General features: G+C 38.6%; 1 protein-coding gene across 1 annotated transcript in view; it reads left to right on the plus strand.

Moving 5' to 3' along the window:
- The window catches only part of COPG2 (COPI coat complex subunit gamma 2), a 106376-nt gene that overhangs the window by 20207 nt on the left and 64146 nt on the right, over positions 1 to 22023 (plus strand). The window contains exons 6-9 of the mRNA XM_033099187.1: positions 9997 to 10072; positions 11875 to 11967; positions 12910 to 12996; positions 14083 to 14240. Of these exons, the coding sequence (XP_032955078.1) occupies positions 9997 to 10072; positions 11875 to 11967; positions 12910 to 12996; positions 14083 to 14240 (414 nt within the window). The remainder of the gene's footprint in view (positions 1 to 9996; positions 10073 to 11874; positions 11968 to 12909; positions 12997 to 14082; positions 14241 to 22023) is intronic.

Genomic DNA, 22023 nt, shown 5'->3' on the forward strand with positions numbered 1-22023 from the left:
GGCTGAGGAAGAGGTGAGGACCACGATAGAGAAAACACCACCTTAAAGAATACTCAGCTCGTTGGGAACAGACTGGTCCCAGATACATGGGCGTTAAAGGAGCTGCTGGGGAGAGCTTTGAAGAAAATAAGGTGTTAGAAACTGGAGGAAAGGTGTCCTTGGTACATGGTAACAGAAAGCGGAACTGTCCTGCAGTCATGGGGAAAGCAGGACTTCTAAGTAATGGATTGGATATTTAACTGAGATTTTTAAGCAGAGTGTTGAGGTGCAGCCTGGTTTCTTTTTGTGACTTATAGTAAAATTTGAGAGTAGAGAAATAAATTAAGGAGAGACCTGTTAAACAAGAACCAGGAGTTCTTTACAAAAATTAAATCATCATGTCGATACTAATATAATGTTATATGTTACCTGATACTAATATAATGTTATATGTCAGGTATACCTCAAAAAAAAAAAAAGGAACCAGGAATTCTTGATTTTGGAAATTCTCAGCCTCCTAAAATGGCAAAGGATGCCAAAATCAAGAGATTCAGTAGGAAAGTGTGCTCCTACTGAAAGAGAAAAAGTCAAAGGAGTTACTCTACAGCCCTTTGCTAAAACCTCAGAAAGATGAAAAGGTCAAAATATTCACTCACACAAAACACGCTGAGGAGATCAAGGGTGTGACTCATAGATTCCCTCAGCTTCTGAGCAGAAACCAAAAATAGAGGTAGGATTATCTAGGCAAGACCTGTGGAGGAGCCTCTCGTCTAATGGGGCGAGTCTCTGTACGTATATGGAAGTCCCACAGGCTCTTAAGAATCAGACCAGCAGCAACACTGCCAGTTTGGACGAAAAGCGAGAGACAGGAGGAAGTGAAAGAAGGCTGTCAGAGCCCCAAATTCTACAGACAGGAAACGGGCTGATAAGACTCCTCCGCTTTCAGCACACGTTGCCCTTATAAAAAGGAAGGATGGCTCTGAGGGCAGCTGTGCAGGCCTGCAGGGTGGTACTGAGAACTAGAGAGAATTCTGCCCTGGACTTGAAACCTTTTCCAGTTTGCCTGTCTAGATTTCAAAATTGCGTGGGACCAGTGACTTTTTCCCTTTCATTTCTCTTTGAACAGGAGTGTCGATGTCTGTTACCCGTGGCAGGCAGTCCCACCCTTGGGATTCTGGGAACGAGAACTTGTTCTCGTTTCACAGGTCCACAGGTGCAGAGGAATCTTGTCTCAGGATAGATTGATTACACCCAGTCCCACCCATACCTAATTTAGATGATTTTGATAAGATTGGGACTTTTGAGAGAAAGTTAGATGAAATTTTGGACTTTGAGTTGATGCTGCAATGTGTTGAGATTTGGGGAGATCTTGGGCTGGGGTGAATTTGTGGGGTGAATGTTGCCCCTGAGATGAATGTAGCCCTGCTGACACAGGGAGACCTACGTTGGACTTCTAGCCCACAGAAGTCTTAAGATAATACGTTTTGGTTGTGTTAAGACACTCACGTGGTCAGTTATCACAGCAGGAGTAGAAAACTCACGTGGTAGATGACCGTCCTGCTTATACAGATAATTGTGTTGCTTGGTGAGAAACCACGGAGACTAAGGGAACCTGACGGCACAGCCTTCACAAACGAATAAAGACGGGTGGCCAGTAGCACATGGAAATATAGAGGCTGCCAAAAAAAATGTATACATATTTTAAGAAAGGAAAAAACTATTAAAATTGTAATACTCGATCTATACTGAAAACAAAAGATGAATACAAGTCACATTTGACCTCTGCAATGACAAGAGGTGCTCAGAGTGGTTACCATCTGCATCCAGACACTTCTGATTACAGCAAACTACTGCTTGAGCAACGTTGACCATCTCTTAAAATGTGTATACATTTTTTTGGCACCCCCGGTATACTTAATAGTATTAGTCATCAGGGAAATACAAATTAAAACCTCAATGAGGTATCATTCCATACTGTCATGCAGGGTGTCATGCGGGGTCTCTAGTCCCGCTCCTAGCATCAGAACACAGGACATGATGAGGCCAAAAAGGAACACCCACAGAGCCATAGATAGGGGAGTCAAACCACTATAGTCTTGCTGGCAGCTGGTTTGGAGACACAGGAAGCAGGAGCCACACTATCCGCAACCTGCCGTCTACTTCTCTCTGCCAACCAACCTCACTTGCTAGCTGCAATCCACCGTGCTGACTGCTTGCCGCTCTTGCCAGCTCAGCCACCATCTTCTTACTAGCCCCCATTTGCTGCTAGCGTAGCCACAGCAGTTATATTACTGGCCAACGGCTCACTGGTTACAGCTGACGGCCAACTAGCCACGGTTGATGGCCATCCAATCACAGTTGATGGCCATTTACTACCTGAGCCAGCACCTTTCCACGTGAGGCCGAGAGCCTGGAAACTGCACTCCTGGCTCTGTCCCCACACATACCCAGTAGAATGGTTAAAATAACAAAGTCTGACAATACCAAAATCAAAAGCCTGCTCCAATACCAAGTCTATGGAGCAATTGAAACTCTCATACATCATAGGTGGGAATGTGGTGGTGACGTAAGAACGTCCACACCTGTAGAGAATTTTTATGAGTGTATTTGAGCCAAACTGACAACACATGCTGGGGAGCAAGATCTCTCTCTGGGGAGTAACAGTTTTGCAGCTTCTTTTATGCATTTGAAATGGAGGGAAAGTAAGAAAGAATATGTGGAGGTGGGAGAAAGCAAGGCAAGGGCGGGATTACAGCATCATTAACAAGATTATGTGCTCTCTTGAGCGTGGTTATGCTTATGTCAAAGGTTGTCTTAACCTAGATGCACAAAAACAATGGAAGGCTGCTTAAGGCAAAGATAAACCTTTTACTAAGAAGTTACATGCCTGGGTACGACTCCCCACCATGACCTGCCCAGTTAGGAATTTATGATCTGATCACCCTGTGAGGTTACTTTCCATAGAACCCCCCACCCCTTGTTTTGTCCACAGTAGAATGATACAATCGCCTTAGAAAAAGTTTGTCAGTTGCTTAAAGTTATACATATACCTACCCTCTGACCAGTAAATCCACTGCTAGATATGTACCCAAGAAAAATGAAAATATATGGTCAGAAAAAAAGACTACAAGAATTTCATAGCAGCTTTGTGATAGCCCTAAATTGGAAACAACCCAAAAGTTCATCAACAGGAGAAGGGATAAACAAATTGTGGTATATTAATATAGCGGACTATTACTCAGCAACAAAAAGGAACAAATTGCTGATTCAGGGAACAAAATGAATAAATTTCTAAAACATTATGTTGGAACAAAAGAAAACCGATGATTCTATTTATGTAATTCTAAGACCAGCCCAAACTCTCTTGTGGTGATAGAAACCAGAAGTCTGGTGGGTTGGAGGAAATTGACTGGAAGTGGGTGTGAGGGAACTTTCTGAGATGATGGAAATGTTCAGTATTTTTTTTTTTTTTTGGTGGAGGTTACATGGGTAAATACAATTGCCAAAACTAAATTGAACACTTAATCCATGCATTTGTATTGTATATAAGTTACAACTCAGTTTAAAAAAAGAAACAAAAACATGAAGAAATTTATTTACTTCAGTAACGATGGTCAAATATATTGTCAGTCTGGTCATACTACTCTACCCCTGTCTGATGAGATTTATCCAGTGAAAGTATGCATCTGAAGATAGCTGAGTTCCGGATTTGGGTTCTGAGGAATGACCTATCACTCACATTAGGGAGTAGCATGGAGGTGGCGGGAGGGTGTCAGGATGTGGTAAGTTACATCTCTAATCTCAGAAAATCAAATGAACAATTCATAGGTCATGCTTTAGGAAGAAATACAGAGGTTATAGAAACTGTTATCCAGCAGGCAATTTTGAAATCAACGGGGGATAAAGTGAGGATTTGGGTAGGGAAAGGACAATATTTTGAGATTCCTCAGGGAGCTAAAAACTAAGGTCACCCACTTACTGGGTAAGAGATAGTCAAGCCCGAAACAGCTTTTCTACTTGAATGGTGCTGCTGTCCCTGAGTGTTACATCTGAGGGATGTCCGCCAGGACTTGTTTAGAACAAGAAAGGAAATGAGATGCTGTTATAATCTGATTTAGCCACCACCGTAGTGAAACTTCTCTCTCACAGATCTCCAGTAACCTCTTAATTGCAAAATCCAATTTTCAGTCCACATTTTACTTGACCTCTCTCTGTTTTAACATGGCTCAACATTCCTTGAAGCTCAGCCATCTTTGGCTTCCAGAATAATAGTTCTGAGGTTCTTCCCATGTCTGAGAATCCCATTTTGTTCTCAGAAGTCACTGCTTGTCTTCAGCCTGCCATCTAAATATTGGCATTGCCTGGAGTTCATTTCAATGCTGTTACTGTTTCCCAAACTCATCCAGTTATTTCATACCCCGTATCTTTGTACATATTTCTTCCTGTGCCTGTAATTATCCTGTTTCCTTTTCCACTTAGCTCAAACGTTGTTACACACATTGACTTCCCTATTCTTGACAGATTAGTCATTGTCTCCTCTGTTGTTCTTGTAACACGTTTTTAACCTCTATTCTATATCTAATACATTGTACTGTAATGAGTTGTTTATTTGTTTTTAATTTTATTGGGGAATATTGGGGAACAGTGTGTTTTTCCAGGGCCCATCAGCTCCAAGTCATTGTCCTTCAATCTAGTTGTGGAGGGCACAGCTCAGCTCTAGGTCCAGTCGCTGTTTTCAGTCTTTAGTTGCAGGGGCACAGCCCACCATCCCATGCGAGAATTGAACCGGCAACCCTGTTGTTGAGAGCTCGTGCTCTAACCAACTGAGCCACGAGGGCTGCCCTTCTGGAAGCTCCGTGGCAGCTCGTTGTCTTCAATCTAGTGGTGGAGGGCTCAGCCCACCATCCCATGCGGGAATTGAACCAGCAACCTTGTTGTTAAGAGCTCGCGCTCTAACCAACTGAGCCATCTGGCTGCCCCTATTTATGTTTTTCTACATAAATATTTGTTTATGTTTTTCTTGTTCCTTAAGAGCAAGAACCATGTCGCATATAACGTATCATCAATTGTTAGAAAAGTGCCCTGCATGTGTTAGATGCACATTAAAACTTTGTTGCATGAGTTAAGCAAAGGATCCTCCACTTTCTTCAGTTAAGGGGGCGGGAATCATAAGGATTATTTATCTTTCCCTATCTCAAGAAAGCAGTCACATAGGAAGAAGTTGAGAAATGTGGGTAAATTAGTCAGGTTTCTCCAGAGAACAGAACTAATCGGATATCTATATGTTATAGATAGATATAGCTATATGGGAAGAGATTTATTTTGAAGGATTGGCTCATGCAGTTATGGAGGCTAAGTCCCGCCATCTGCTGTCTGCAAGCTGGAGGCCCAGGAAGGCCAGTGGGGGCGGGTTGTTCCTGTCCAGTGCTGATGTGCGAGGGCAGGAGAAGATGGATGTCCCAGCTCAAGCAGAGACCAAATTCTCTCTTGCTCTGCCTTTCTGCTCAGTTATGGCCCTCAACGGATTGGTTGGTGCCCACTCCCATGGGTGAGGGCGATCTTCAGTGCTAATCTCTTCTGGAAACGCCCGTAGGAACACACCCCAAAATAACGTTTTGCTGGCTTTCTGGGCATCCCTAAGCCCAGCCAGGTTAATACATAACAGTAGCCATCAGAGTGGGTTTGATGGGTGTTGAGAAAACTGGCTGTATCCTACTTCCCTTCCCTGCCTCCTGCCCAGTTGACAAGCAGGCTGCCCTGCTTTATTTGGGTCAATACCTATGCTTTTAAAACGAAAGTGTGGAAGACTTTTGAGGAAAGATGATGGAAATGATGCCAAGTCTCAAGACTTCCTTCTCTAAAGTCTAATATGAGGAATAAATAAAAGGGAAAGCCAGGGTCCTTCTAATTCTAGCTGAGATGCAGTAAGACCGCTGCAAAGAGTACAACAAATCCTCCAGACAAAGTACAAAAAGCATCTACCTAAGGCCTCTGAAAAATGAATGCGGTAATAGCAGGTGAATTTGGGGAGAGAAAACAGTATTAATGAATAACCAATTTGCTAACAGTGAGTTTCATGGTTCTTTTTCCTCTTTATACTCTGGAATTGACCCAAGGGCAGGATGAATAGGGAAACTATTGAGTGAGCAGGGTCAACAAAGACTGGGAGAGAAGCCCAGCTCTCTGGCCTGAGCACCAGAATAAAGGAAGGGCTCTTGGAAACTACAGAGCATGGGGGAGAATCCTTGTTTGTTTTAGTTTTCCTCTGTTTACTTTCCAGTGCTGCCCTAAGGCCAGCCCGGTTGTAGTACAACTTTACTGTGGTGTGACCAGTATTGCAGACATCTAAAGCCCTGAGATAAAACCCGTTCCTGAGGAAAGAGGTGCATGTGTGAAGAGTGGGGCAGGGAATCCATATTTGTTTCTGTCTTCTCTGACCTCTTTGTCCCGAGAACCCACTTGCACAGAATTGTGCAGTTGCACAGGGGGCTAAAACTCTGAGAGAATCCTATATTTGTGACTAGGAGAACTGGGGAAAAGAGTCCTTCAGAGTCAGACAGTGTGGGAGAAATGACATGCACAGAAGCCCAGGCAGACCTTGCGACCTGAAATTTAGTGGGTTGATTGCTTGCTAAAACAAAACCAACATTCCTCAGAGGCTTTTAACAGGCCTCAGAGTCTCAAGACATAATATTTAAAATGTCCAGATACAATCCAAAATTAGTCAACCAGGAAAGACTGACCAGTTCTCAAGAGTAAAGATAATCAATAGCTGCCCACCCCCACATCACCTGGATGTGGCCATTACTAAAGATTTTAAAGCAGCTAATGCAGCCATGGGCCATGAAGGTGAACTCGCCTGAAATAAATAGAAAGAAATTCTCAGCCGAGAACTGTATGTTTAAAAAAAAACCAAATGAAAATTTTAGAAATGACAAAATACAACATGCAAAATGAAAATTTCATTGGCTGGTCTCACTAGCAGAATGGATTTGACAGAGGAAAGGGTCAGTGAGCTTGAATATAATTCAGTAGAAAGAACCCCAACTGAGAACAAAAAGAAAAAAGTAAAATAAACCACCTGTTTTTGAAAGCAGTTTTGCTGGGCATAGAATTCTGGGTTGACAGTTTTGTTTATTTTCCTTTCAGTCCTGTAAAGATGTTATATTGGTTGCTCTAGGGATCTCTCGAGTATCATTTCCCTCCAGCCCGAAACACTTCATTTAATATTTCCTTGGAAACATTTAATATTTGTTGGTGACAAGTACTCTTAGTTTACCTTCCTCTGAGGCAGTCTTTATTCCACTTTCATCCCTGAAAGATATTTTTAGTGAATATAGAATTCTGGGTTGTCAGTTCCTTTTATTTCATTCACTATTTTAAAAACCTGTTCCACTGTCTTCTGACGTTGTGTTTTCTGATGAGAAATCCACAGTATTTTGAACAGAAGTCTCTCTATATGTAATGTGTCATTTTTCTCTGCTTTCAAGAGTTTTCCTTTATTTGGGGTTTTTAGCAGGTTTGTTATGTATCTGAGTTGAGAATTCCTTTGAGTTTGTCTTGTATACATTTCACTAAGCTTCTTGAACCTGTAAAGTTATGTCTTTCCCCAAATTTGGAAATTTTCAACTATTATTTCTTAAAAAAAAGTTTATTGGCACCAATTCCTTTCTCCTCGTCTTCAGGGACTCCAATGACATTGTTGATATATTCCCACAGGATATAAAATTAACATATAACATTAGTAGCCTTCATATAAACAACACACACACAAAGAACCCCATTACAACAACAAATAAGATGAAATACCTAGAAATACTTTTGACAATAAAAGCACAAAACTTATAAGAAGTAAAAAATTTTTAAGCCATGAAAGACTCAAAGTACACTTGAACAAATGCAAAGATATCCGCTGTTTCTGAATAGGTCAATTCAACATTATAAAGATTTTAATCCTCGCTAAATTAATTTATAAATTCCGTGCTGTCCCAATAAGAAAAGAGCAGGCTCTATTATGGAGTTAGAAAATTTGATACTAAAGTTCATATGAAAAAACAAACATGTAAGAATGGCCAGGAAATAACTGAAAAAGGAAAATCATGAGAGAGGACTGGCTCTACCAGTCAGTACAATATTAAGGCCAGTAAAGTTAAAAGAGCGTGGCACTGGCACATACATAGACAAATAGACCAATGGAATAAAAGTGTGTGATGACTTCGTAATGTGTCACCTTGGCCATGCTGATCTACATTTTTCAGGATTCTGTGATACAAATGGAAAGTACAGAATTAGACCCAAATACACATGGAAATTTAGTACTTTATGACAAAGGTAGCATTTGATCACCGGGGTAAGCATACTTTCTAGTATATGAGGCTGGAACAACTAAGTAGCCACTTGTAAAAATATAAAATTAGATCCGTATTTAATATCATGCACATGAGTAAACTCTAAATGGATAAAGAATACAAATAAAAATAAAACCATACAAGTACTAGAAGAAAACATGAGTAGTATGCCTCTTTAACCTTAGTATAGGGAAAAGCTTTGTTAATTATGGCTAAAATTTCAGAGGCAAGGAAAGAAAAGACTGATAAATTTGACTGTTATTTCTTTTATAAATTACATGGCAGACACACCGTAAAATATAGGCTGAATCAGGAGTTTGCAGTAATCCAAGTTGTGGTACTAACAGTTAATCTGCTATGCTGGTGGCCTACACAACATTGCCATTCATTTTATGGCAAAAGTGCTGTGACAGTGGCTGATGACTAGGAGATCCAGTCGTTTTACCATGTTCTGCTTCCCCTAGGAGCAGACAGCCCAGCGCAGTGGTAGGAGGGCCTACCGAATGCCCAGTCTTGGTAGTAGGTTGCTATAGGACCCTGTGAGGTTGGGTCTTCTCCTCCAGGCTGCAGCAGATGCATTGACTTCATGGCCGGTGTGTGGTACTGTCACCAATGGATATATATTTAAAAATATATGGATATCTAAAATTAAAAATAATCTGCCACTGTAGAAAGATTCTCAAATTATATTAAGTAAGAAAAGGAAGGTGCCAGGAGAGTGAACACCCCTTGGCATCATTTTAAAAGTCCCTGTGGTTTTACATATTTTTAAAACTTCCTTAAGAAACGTAAGCAAGTGTCACGATGCTGCTTATCTCCAGCTGAGCGGCACTGCAGGCTGGGGCAGGTGAGGGGAGACTTAGACTTTGTGTTTTATTCCTTTCTGAATGTTTTCGAAAGTGTATTGTTATATGAATGAAATGTTTTTATCATTGAAAAAAGTGAGCAATTGAAGGACTAACAGTTATTCACAACTTTCTCCTCCTGGCGTCCAGTGGAGTGAGTTGGCGTGTGGCTGTTTTGATTATATGAGGGAAGTAAAGCGAGGGAAGAGATGGATAAATGCACAAGGACAAGGGAAGGGAGGATAAAAGGGTGAAAAATATAATACAAAGGCTAAAAACCTTTAAAGTATGGATGTGGAATTTAGTAGCTCAGTCCACATTCCCCTGCCTGTTTCTGAAATGCAGCAGAAAGGTCCGAAGCCATTAACAGTTGTCACTTTAGAAAGCCATGCCTGAGAGCGAGAGACCTCATGAGTTCATTTTCGTCAGTTTCTTGTAAAGAGTCACGTCTAGTCTGATGGGTGTTTAGGATTTGGGAGGTTTCATCCTGGGGCTTTCAGTACTATTGTCTTTATTTTTTATGCCAATTACCAGTATCTACAATGATGTACATATTTTGTTCACATGATTATTCTCTCTCTTCCCACTAGAACGTAAGCTCCCTGAAGGCAAAGACTTTGTTTTGCTCACTGCTGTATTAAGATTTAGAACAGTCTTCTACCCAATAATTTTAATATTTATCCAAAGAAGACACTCAATAAATATTTGTTGAATCAATAGCTGCGTTAAGATAATGAAGGGGACAGGTGGAATTAGCTAGGGGTGGACTCCACAAGAGAGAAGACTTGAATTGATCTCATGGTAACTAATTTGATTTTTCTTAGTCTGACCAAGGACATGACAGGAAAGGAGGATGTGTACCGAGGCCCGGCCATCAGGGCTCTCTGCAGAATCACTGATGTAAGTTCTCTTTGTGGTACTGAGGTATGAAAGGGGACACTGTTTATCTGCAGGTAGCCCTCGACTGACTTAGGGACTCTTCAGTACAGGCGTCCCTTGTTTTATTGCACTTCGCTTTATTATGCTTCGCAGGTACTGCGTTTTTCACAAATTGAAGGTAAGACCTCCTACCAGCAAAAAGATGACAGCTTGCTGCAGACTCAGATGATGGTTCGCATTTTTCAGCAATAGAGTAATTTTTGGTTAAAGTATGGATGTTGTTTTTTTAGACATAATGTTATTGTACACTTAGCAGACTACAATACAGGGTAAACATAATTTTATATGCACTGGGAAACCAAAAAAATTCATGTGACTCACTTTATTATAATATCCGCTTTATTGTGTGGTCTGGAACCAAACTGCAATATCCCAAGGTCTGTCTGTGTAAGAGAAACATGACCACCAGAAAGGCTTTTGTGGCTCCAGCCTTCTTTTCTTTCAGATGGGTTTTTTCAACTTGTGTTTATTTAGATAAGTCTATTTCTCTCTCTATTTGCCCTCATAGACTTTTGTTATAGTCAGGGCATGTTGCTGGCAGGAAACAAAGACCCATTTGAGTTTAGCTTAAAATAAAGCTTTATTACAGGATATGGATCTCTCAGAATTTTAGGTAAAGCTTACAACCAGATGCCGAGAAATAGTGTGGCTTTGTGGAACTCAGCAGCCAGATTTCTCAAATGCTGACTGTTACAGCCCGTCATTTACCAGGCTCAAGCCTCCTCATTCACATAAATTTAAGAGTGAAAACGTGGTTAGCTAGTTACATATCAGCCAGCCCAGTGACTTCTGTACACATAGGTCCGAGTCAGGTGTGTAACTTTGACTCAGTATGTTACACTGGAGCGATGAGGAGGTTATAGTATGTTAGGCTGTCCCTTTCTAGGAACTCTGAGTAGGAACGGTTAAAGTGACGGGCAGACTGGACATGACCAAGCAAATATTTCATCTATACTCATGCTTGGGCATACTTTATGTATGTCTGCAGTCTTCTCAATGTTTTAAAGGTTGAGTAGGATCAAATGGTAAGTCTGGATCCTAGAAGGAGTAATAGAAATGGCTTAATAATACTTATTGCTGCTCATGTGTTTTGTTGTGGTTATTTTTGTTTTTAGTGTTAAATTGGTGGCATAAGACTTGACGATGCCAGCGCTAGCAAAAAGACTCGATCTAAATATTGACCTCAGTCTGTTTACCCATCTTCATCAACCAGCGCCTTCCCAGTGCTAAGCTTTCTCCCAATTAAATTGAAAAACAACTTCATTTCCAGAGGATTTCGTATTGAAGATTCACTGTAGTAGCATATTAAACATTTAATTTCTTTGTATCTAAAATAATCAGGGATTACATTTGACTTATAGGACTCTGGGATCCATGTGACATATATCCCCTTCACATAGAGGTATCTTCAGGACTCAAAAGTAGCTTTCATCCCTTTTAGGAATTTCTTCTACAACATCCCTGATAGGTTGAGCCTTACTTATGTGCTTCCTCAAACTGGAACTCTCCACTTTGAGACCATTTATTTCACTGTTGAACAGTTACTCTTCTTCACATATACCTTTAAATATTCCTCCTTGAAGCTTTCACTGAGTTGTCTGGGTTCTGCCTTCTGGAATATGATTATTATATGATCCTTTTAATGCATTCTAAATATTTGCACAGAAACAAATATATGACTGGTTTTTGTAAATTAGTTTGAGGTGGTAATTTTGCATGAAAATGTTTTGCTTCAATCGCTTTTTCTTTATGCATGTTATTAGGGAACAATGTTGCAGGCCATTGAACGCTACATGAAGCAGGCCATTGTGGATAGAGTCTCCAGTGTGTCCAGCTCAGCATTGGTATCTTCCTTAGTAAGTGAACAAGTACAGTGGCTGCCTGGTTCTAAGGCATGCTACAGTTTCTAGGTGCAAAAGCAAAGCATCACTATAATTCTCTCACAAATGAAACATTTAAAAAAATACGGGTACATCTCTACTACTTTATCCAGGAGTATTTTTTTATCTGCCAGGGAAGCGTTGAACAATTTAAACGGGCAGTTAAAAACCTGAAATTTTCATGTGTTTGAAAGGTTTTGGTAATCGGAAAGTTATGTTGTACACATGATAAAGGTAAGGGTGTGGTGGGGGACGGGGAAGAAACTCAGGGTCGATCTCCCCCTCTCTGACCTGCACTCTGCCTCTTGCTCTCGTCCCTGCTTTCCTTGGTGTGCTGTGTCTACAACCCTTCAGTCCAAAGCCTCCTGTCCCACTTCTAAGTTCCCTCCCAGGAAGCGGTCTTTGTTTTAGTAATACCTTTTCTTTTTTTAATCCAAACAAAATTTATTCATTATAACCTATCACATTTGATTAAAATTGGTTACTAATGTATGAATAGATTCTATCATCTGAGTCTCAAGTGTTTCTGGTCCTGGAATATAATTGGTCAAGTTTTACAGCAGATGATGTATTGATACTCTGTTTTTTTTCTTCCTGCGAGTTTCCTGGAAGTAAAACCTATAAAGTTAACATTAAGTATCATTCTGTTAACCATTCCTTTTCTGTGCCTCCTCTCTCATTTCCTTTTACACACCTCTCAGCCCACAAACATGCAGTCCTCCCCTTTGCAAAAGGATCTTGGAGAAAGTGTTTCTGGTTTATTAATTGCTTCAGGAGTAGAGACTTGAAGTAGACTTATAAAGCTACAAAGCAGCTTTTTGGTTTTTTTCTGGACTTGTCTTTTAGAAAACTAACTCACGTTTCTAAACTACCAGTGATCATGCATTATCTGTTCTCATTTTTTTTTCCTGTATTTAGCACATGATGAAGATAAGCTATGATGTGGTTAAGCGCTGGGTCAACGAAGCCCAGGAAGCTGCTTCAAGTGATAATATTATGGTCCAGGTATGGTCATTGAGTCACATTAGCTTATCATATCTGGAGATGACCTTTCTTTAACCCTGCATTTTAGGGGCAATTTGTTGGTTCCCCAGATGAGTATTAACTAAAGGCTAATATCAAGCAGCTTAAACTTAAGCAGCCTATTAATGCCTGTTCTCAGGCATCCCACAAATTATTACTGACACAGGCCCTGCTAGTGTTCAGGAGAAGCTGTAAGAATGTTGGAGAAAGAGTCTTGTATTCAGTGGTGGATGAGATGTGCATTCCAGAGGTCCTTCCAAATGCACCTAAGTCCTTTGTTTGGAAAATAATTTGTGAAGAAGGATGTTAAATTCTGAGCTTTTCAGGTCTTCATTATAGTAGACATTATAAAAACCGTAAAGAGTAAGTTTTACGTTGTGAAACTTGATAACCATTTTGTCGGGAAGATCTCATTGTGATATTCATTGGGCTATTCCTAATTAAAAGGAACAAGAATAAATTCTTAACTGGCAGTTTTATGTAAAGTACCCCATTTGGATTTGAGAGGGTACTCATTTATTCCCTTTCAGTGTTTATAACTTCTCATGTTAGCAGAGTCAGTTATGAGGAAACAGAGTAGTAAGTTTTCCCTTGGGAAACATTCTCACTCTCCTAACTCTGATTATTGTGCTTTTACACAAAGTGCCGTGATAATACGTACACTCCTTAAGCCTGCTTTAGGAGATGAATCCTTTAACTACTAACATGGTCACAGATGATTTAAAGCCACTCAAAGACCTGCAACGCTGGTAAAGCCTTGGACCTGAGAGCCTTTGTACTAAGGATGTTTGGGGCAATGCTGAACCTGCCAGAGCCATCTTCAGATTGTATGTCACCTCCTTAATAATTGTCCAATCTGAATGTACAACTCCTGGGGGTAAATAGAAACTCTAATCCTTTCAGTCTTGCCCATGTTTGATTCAGTATGGAAAGGATATCTCTCTGTGTACATTTGACTTGGGTATCTTTTTATTAAAAACCTAGTTCCACATGATTCTATTTTCATGTAATTTTGTCCTCTTTCCTACTCAGATTTCTGTACGTTACATTCTTTTTCTTGTTTTTTAGTACCATGCATTGGGAGTCCTGTATCACCTTAAAAAGAATGATCGCCTTGCTGTTTCTAAAATGTTGAACAAATTCACTAAATCTGGTCTCAAATCACAGTTCGCTTACTGCATGCTGATCCGGATTGCCAGTCGCTTACTAAAAGAAAATGAGGAGGGGTAAGTGTCTTTATCTAAACCTAGGTAGTTTTCCATTTGCTGGTTAACATTCCTCAATTTATCTCCTTTATGAGTATTTTTTGGGTAGTGCTGACTTTATGGATGGATTTGATGTTTTCTAAATTAAAAAAAAAAAAAAGTCATGGGATTCCATGTCCTTTTTTTACCTTAATGTATGCTCTGGTGTGTGTGCTTAATAGATTATGATTGCTAATAATATTTATACTGAACCTAAAATAATTATAGATCTTAGAGTTTGGAGTAATTAAATGTGAAAGTGGGAAGTGATATTAAGAACATCTTGTTTATCTCTTTTATTCTTATAAATGAGAATGTTCAAGTACTGCATTTAATGACTTGTTTATTTAAATTATTCATTTAAAAGGCATTAGGGAGAGAAATAGAATTACACATTGGTAAGGTTCTTATATTGTTCGTGAAGTAGTGTTATATTATTTGATAGCAGATTGTGATAATATAAGGATGAATATTGTAATCTCTTGAGTAACCACTAAAAAATACTAACCTAAAGATATAACATAAATATCAACAGAGAAGATAAAATGGAATATTCAGAAATACTCAGTTGAACTTCCTGCTTCCAGAAACGGTGGAATAGCTTGGTCATATTAGGGGACAATGTTGCAGGCTACAAATGGAAACCCTCTGTGATCTGGCACAGAGGGAACCTCAGGGTTGTGAAGCATGTCAATAAGCACACACGCCAGTGTCCTACGGGAGCAATAAGAGGTCATGCATGACCCAGCTCCTCTCCCAAGATGTCCCTCTGAATTACTATACCAGTGACATGGAGAAGCACTGTTTGAAGCATAACATACCTTTCAAGATTTTTCTTACTGTTGACACCCTCTTTTTATCGCAATATCAAAGTGATGTTTCTCTCTCCAAACACAACCTCTTTGATCCAACCAGTGGATCAAGGACCAAGTTGTTATAGCAGCTTTAAGTCCTCCTGCCTGACGGGGACCTTTGCCCAGGCTGTTGCTGCAACTGAGAAGACACTGATGCAATTCTGGAGGGATTACAACATGTACGGCTGCATCAAGAACCTTGCTTGGTTTCGGGGGAATGTCACCAGAGAGTGTATGAATGACATCTAGAAGAAGACACTCAAAGGCTCGTTCATGATTTCAAAAGATCTGCCAAGCATGAGGAGTTGCAAAAATCAACACGGCTGTGGTTGAGATGGCAAACATCTTTCACTGGGTGTGGATGAGGGTGACATTGTGTTGCAATTGCCTACAGTATTCAGTACAGTAAGATGCTGTACAGGGTTGTAACCTAGGAGCAATAGGCTGTACCATAGCCTAGGGGTGCAGTAGGTTATGCCATCTAGGTTTGTGTAGATGCATTTTATGTTTGTGCAATGACGGAGTTGCCTAATGAATGCACTTCTCAGAGCGCATTCGTATCAAGTGATGCGTGACCATGTACAGTAAAAAACTGCTAAGAGTGCAAAGAATTTGGACAGTGTTACCAATAGTTAAGAAAACAATCAATAGAAATTGACCCTGATATGACCCAGACATTAGAGTTAACAGACAAAATCTTCAAAACATCTATTCTAAATTTATTAAAGACTTTAATGGGAAATAGTTATAATGGATGAACAGAGGAAATTGAACGTATAAAAAGGAGCTACAAAGAAATTGTAGATCTTAAAATTCTTTGCCAGTCAGAATTGTACTACAGAAGCAGAACCCAAAAGGGGATAAAGATGTGAGTATACAAAGAATTGTCATATACAGTTTTGGGGCTTGCTGAAGCAAGCCCCAAAACTGGTAGCGCAGGCTGTCTGGAGCTCCTGGGCACAAGCCAGAGCTGTTCTCCACTGATGGAATTTGTCATCTCTCATTTTACTGTAAACATCAAGATGAAACCAGGTCACATCTTCAACACTTTTCCTTGGTAATGCCCTCAAGTAAATAGCCAGGTTCATCGCTGACAAGTTCTGCTTTCCACATAACTGCAGGACACAGTGTCACTAAGCTGTGCCAATACATAACAAGGACCCACCTTATTCCACTTTACAATAACATGGTCTGCACTTCCTTCTGAGCCGTCACTACAGGATTCTCCAGGACTGGATTTCTACAAGCCGGCTGTGAGCCCTCACTGACAGTGTCCTTAGAGACCAGATTCCTAGTAATAGTGTGTTCAGGGCAATTTAGGCTTTTTTCATCATACTCCTCAAAATTCTTCCAGCCTCCACCCACTGCCTGATTCCAAAGGCAGTTGTACAACTTTAGGTATTTGTTACAGCAGCACCTCACTTCCAGGGACCTATATCGGTTTTTCATTGCTGCCATAGCAAATTACCATAACTGGAATGGCCCATCACAACATCCACTTGTGACCTTACAGTTCTGTGGGTTAGACATAGGTCCAATGAACTAAGGGCAAGATGTTGGCAGGGTGCTGCTGTTTACTGGAGGCTTAAGGGAAGAATCTACCTCCACTCTTACTTAGGATGTTGGCCAAATTTATTTCTTTGTGGTCATAGATTGTAGGTCCCTATTTCCTTGCTGACTGTCAGCCAGGGGTGTAATGTGCTATGTAAGGTTAGCATATTCACAGGTTCCATGGAGGAAGGCATGGGCATCCCTGGGGAGCCATTCTGCCTGCTACAAGTACACTAACTGAAATGGATAATTTGACAGATGGGCTTAACATCAGATTAGAGACAGGTGACGAAAGAATGAAAGAGTTAGTGAATTTGAAGATAGAGCAATAGAAAGTAATTTGAAGAACACAGAGAAAACAAGTTAAAGAAAAACAGAGCTTCAGAGAACTGTCATATCAAGTGGCCTCCCACTTACCATGTTTCCCTGAAAATAAGACTGAGCCGGACAATCAGCTCTAATGCGTCTTTTGGAGCAAAAATTAATATTAGACCCGGTCTTATTTTACTATAAGACTGGGTCTTATATAATATAATATAATATAATATAATACCTTGTATAATATAATATAATATATAATACCCGGTCTTACATAATATAAGACCAGGCATAATATAATATAATAGATTAGGTCTTATATTAATTTTTGCTTCAAAAGACGCATTCGAGCTGATTGTCTGGCTAGGTCTTATTTTTGGGGAAACACGCTAATATGTAATTGAAATTCCAGAGAAAGATGTGAGAGAATAGAGCAAAAAGATATATGAAGAAATAATGAACAAATATTTCCCAATATGCATGTATCCTGGCAATGCAAGTTTGATCTAACAATCAAAAATCAACGTAAGGGCCGGCCTGGTGGCTCAGGTGGTTGGAGCTCCATGCTCCTAAGGCCGAAGGCTGCCGGTTCGATTCCTACATGGGCCAGTGAGCTTTCAACCACAAGGTTGCCAGTTCGACTCCTCGACTCCCGTGAGGGCTGGTGGGCTGCGCCCCCTGCAACTAATAATGGCAACTGGACTGTAGCTGAGCTGCACCCTCCACAACTGCGATTGAAAGGACAACTTGACTTGGAAAAAAAAAAAAAATCAATGTAACGGTTTTTGTTTAAAGAATAAAGAAGAAAAATCTTAACACCTGAATGGATGCAAAAAAAAGTAGTGGATAAAATTGAATGGCAATTTGTGATTAAAATACTCATATTTCTTTTCAAAGCAAAGAATGGAAGGGAACATCATTATTCTGATAAGGGTATCAAAAAATTTCCAGTAAACTCTATACTTATCGGTGAACTATTGAAGGCTTTCCCACTGAGATTGTGAATGAGACAAGGATGCCGGCTAATCCTATTTTTTAAGTAACATTTTACTGGAAGTCCTACGTGGTGCAATAAGTAAAAAAAAAAAAAAAAAAAAAAAAAAATCTAAAGACTTGAAAACTTTCTTTGCAGACAACGTGATTATGCATATAGAAAATGAAAAGTAATCTATACATTATTGGAATTGATATGTGAATTTACCAAGGTTATTGGGTAGTATCCCAATATTGGTCAGTATCCCAAACCAATTATATTTTTATATCCCAGCACCCAATCAATAAGGTAGAATTTTGAAATGACGGTACCATTTATATTGAAATGAAATCCTTAGGAATAAGTCTACCAAAAATTGTGTACATCTCTACCCAGAAAATTATAAAATGTTATTTAAAGTATGACCTGAATAAATGGAGGGATATATCATGTTCTTAGATTGGAATATTCAGTGCTGTAATGATGTGACATCTTATTTTGATCTGTGGATTCAATGAAACCGCCAATCAGAATCTCAATTGGCTTCTTTTAAATTCCAAACAGAAATGCATACATTTGTTTGTCAAAAGTCAGACATGGATACCTTTAGTACTATTATTCACAATAGCCTGAAATGGAAGCAGTCCGAATGTCCATCAGTGACAGAATCAAAAATAAGTTGTATATTCATACAGGCAATAGTAGACAACAATGGAAGTGAACAAATTACTGTTCAATGCAACTACACGGATAAATCTCACTAAGCAGTCACATGAACACATTTTATATCATTCTATTTAAGTTAATTTTAGACATAATGGGCACAAGTAATCTATAGTATTAAAGGTTAGATAGTACATACCTTTAGGGCAGGATCACAGTAGTGCTTGGAAGGTAGCATATGGGGCTTCTGGAATGTTTGATATATTCATTTTCTTTGTCATAATAGGTTTGTAATAATTCACTTATAATCTGGTTATAAATTTTTGCATGACAAACTACTGCAAAGCTTAAATTTTTTAACATCCAAGAGGATAAAGAGAAAATTCTAAAAATTATATGAAAGTAAAGACACTTCACCCATAGTTTTACTTTAGATTTCTCTGAGTTGCATTGCATGCTGATTTTCAGGGGAAGCAGCCCTTCCCTGGAATAATGGGGCTGGGGTCCAAACCTTTCAGCTGTACAAAGTGGCATGCTAGTAGCAGGAACCTCCATGTCAGCCTTCATGGTTGGGGAAGTACCAGCCCCTCCATTGGCATGATGGGAAAGAGCTCAAGTCGAAGCTTTGTGGTTGACCAGAATTGATTGCCTTGTACATTTGGCTGAGTCCCCTTGTTCTGGAGGTCCGTAGGAATCCAACTTCTTTTCTGGGTAACCAGGAGGTCAGTTTTGGACAAAATTACCCTTACCCCCTCACTTGTTAAATTCACTTGTTAATTCTCAAAATATCTCTGGCAATTCTTTTTGATTTTGTATGTATATTATCATAGATGGTGTTTCAAAAAATTACAGTTTTTTTACTATAAATTTCCCTGTTAGTACTGCTTTTACTGCATCCCACAAGTTTTGGTATGTCGTGTTTTTGTTTGTCTCATGATATTTTCTAATTTCCCTTTTCATTTCTTATTTGACCCACTGGCTGTTCGACAGTGTGTTAATTTCTACATATTTGTGAATTTTCTAGTTTCTCTTCTGTTATTAATTTCTAGTTTTACTTCATTGTGATTGAAAAAGATACTTGTTATGATTTAAATCTTAAATTTTGTAAGACTTGTCTTGTGACCTACCATGTGATCTATCCTGGAGAATGCTCTGTGTGCACTAGAGAAGAATGCGTGTTCTGCTGCTGTTGGGTGAAATGTTCTGTGTATGTGTGTTAGATCTCTTTGATCTATCATGTTGTGCTAGTTCATGAACAGAGACTGTTTCTCCATTTACTTAGATTTCTCAGCAGGGTTTTGTAGTTTTCAGTGTAAAAGTCTTGTATTACTTTTATTAAATTTATTTCTAAGTATTTTCTTTTTAATGTTATTATGAATGGAAATGTTTTTATTTTGTTTTGGATTAATTATTGCCAACATACAGAAATAAAATTGATTTTTGCATGTTAATCTTGTATCCTATAACCTTGCTATGGTCATTCAGTTCCGTGTGTGTATGTATTCCTTGGGATTTTCTCTGTAGAGGATCATGTCATCTATGGCAAAGACAGTTTTACTTTTTCCTTTCCAAACTGGATGTCTTTGATTTCTTTTTTTTGCCTAATTTGTACCTCAGTACATTGTTGAGTAGAAGTGGTGAAAGCAAACATCCTTGCTTTGTCCCTGATCTTAAGGGGAAAGCATTAAGCATTATGTTAACTGTTGATTTTCTGGAGATGCCCTTTGTCAGGTTGAGGACATACCCTCAGCCTCTGGTTTTTTAAGAGTATTTATCATGAATGAGTATTAGAGTTTGTCAGTTGCTTTTTCTGTATCTATTAAGATGATCATGTGGTTTCTGTCCTTTATATTATCAATTTGGTATATAACAAAAATTGATTTTCTGTTGTTAAACCAATTTTGCATTCCTGGGATAAATGCTACTTAATTATGGTGTATAATTCTTTTTATGTATTGCTGGATTCACTTTGCTGATTTTTTTTAAAAGGAGTTTTGTGTCTGTGTCAGGAGGGATATTGGTCTGTAGTTTTCTTGTGAAAACTTGTCTTTGTTGTAATACTGGCATCACATTTGTTGGAAAGTAGTGTACCACCTTATTTTCTGAAAGAGTTTGTGAAGGATTGGTATTATTTCTTTAAATTTTTGATAGAATTAACCAATGAAATCATTGCTTTTTCTTTTCTTTTTTCTAGTATGTTCAAAAAAAATATTTTTTAATTGATTGGAGTGACAATTGTTAGTAAAATTACATAGGTTTCAAGTGTACAGTTCAATAATATGTCATCTATACATCACATTGTGTGCTCGCCACCTAGAATCATTTCTCCTCCCATAACCTAGAGGACAAAGGAGGTCAAATATATGGTAACCTGGCTTTTCTTTGAGGAATAACTAACTAACTCATAAATATATTTAGATTTTGTATTTCTTTGTGAATCAGTTTTGGTAGTTTGATATTTCTAGGGATTTGTCCATTTTATCTTAGTTATCTAATATAGTTCATAATATGCCCTTAAAATCATTTCAATTTCTTTAGGGTCGGTAATTTGTGTTTTTTTTTTCTCTTTGTTTCATGGTTAGTTAAGCTGAAAGTTTGTCAGTTTTGTCGATCTTTCTAAAGAATTAACTTTGGATTTCATTGATTTTTTTTTTTTTAATGTTTTTCTTCATTCTAGTCCATTGATCTCTGCTTTGATCTTCATTATATCTTCTCACTGTGGGCTTCGTTGACTCTTCTTTTTTCTAATTTCTTAATTGTGAAAGCTCAGGTTATTGATTTCAGACCTTTTTTCTTTTCTGGTATAAGTGTATAAAGTTGTAAATTTCCTTCCAAACATTGCTTTTAGCTATGTCTCATAAATTTTATGTGGTATGTTTCATTTTTATTCAGTTTCATATATTTTGCCAATTTCCATTTGATTTATTCTTGATCCATGGGTTATTTAGAAATGTTGTTTAATTTCCAAATATTTTGGGATTTCTCCTATTTATTTTCTGTTGTTAATTTATAATTTAATCCAGCTGTGGTTGGGTAACGTACTTTGATGATTTCCATCCTTTAAATGTATTTAAACTTTTTTTATGACTGTCATTTAATCTATCCTTGAGACCTGTCCATATGTTCTTAAAAATGTGTATTTTACAGTCATTGGGTTGTATTGGATGATTATGTTGTTCAAGTTTCCTGCATCCTTGATGATTTTATATCTAGTTGTTCTATTAATTATTGGGTAGGTATAGACATCTCCAACTATTGTTAAATGATTTGTTTTTCCTTTCATTTTGTCAAGTTTTGCTTCATGTATTTTGAGGCTCTGTTGTTAAGTGTGTATGTATTTGTCATTGTTGTATCATCCTGGTGTATTGATCTCTTTCTCATTATAAAATGTCTTTTTATCTCTTAT

The sequence above is a fragment of the Rhinolophus ferrumequinum genome, chromosome 26 (genome assembly GCF_004115265.2).
Source record: "Rhinolophus ferrumequinum isolate MPI-CBG mRhiFer1 chromosome 26, mRhiFer1_v1.p, whole genome shotgun sequence".
NCBI lineage: Eukaryota > Metazoa > Chordata > Mammalia > Chiroptera > Rhinolophidae > Rhinolophus > Rhinolophus ferrumequinum.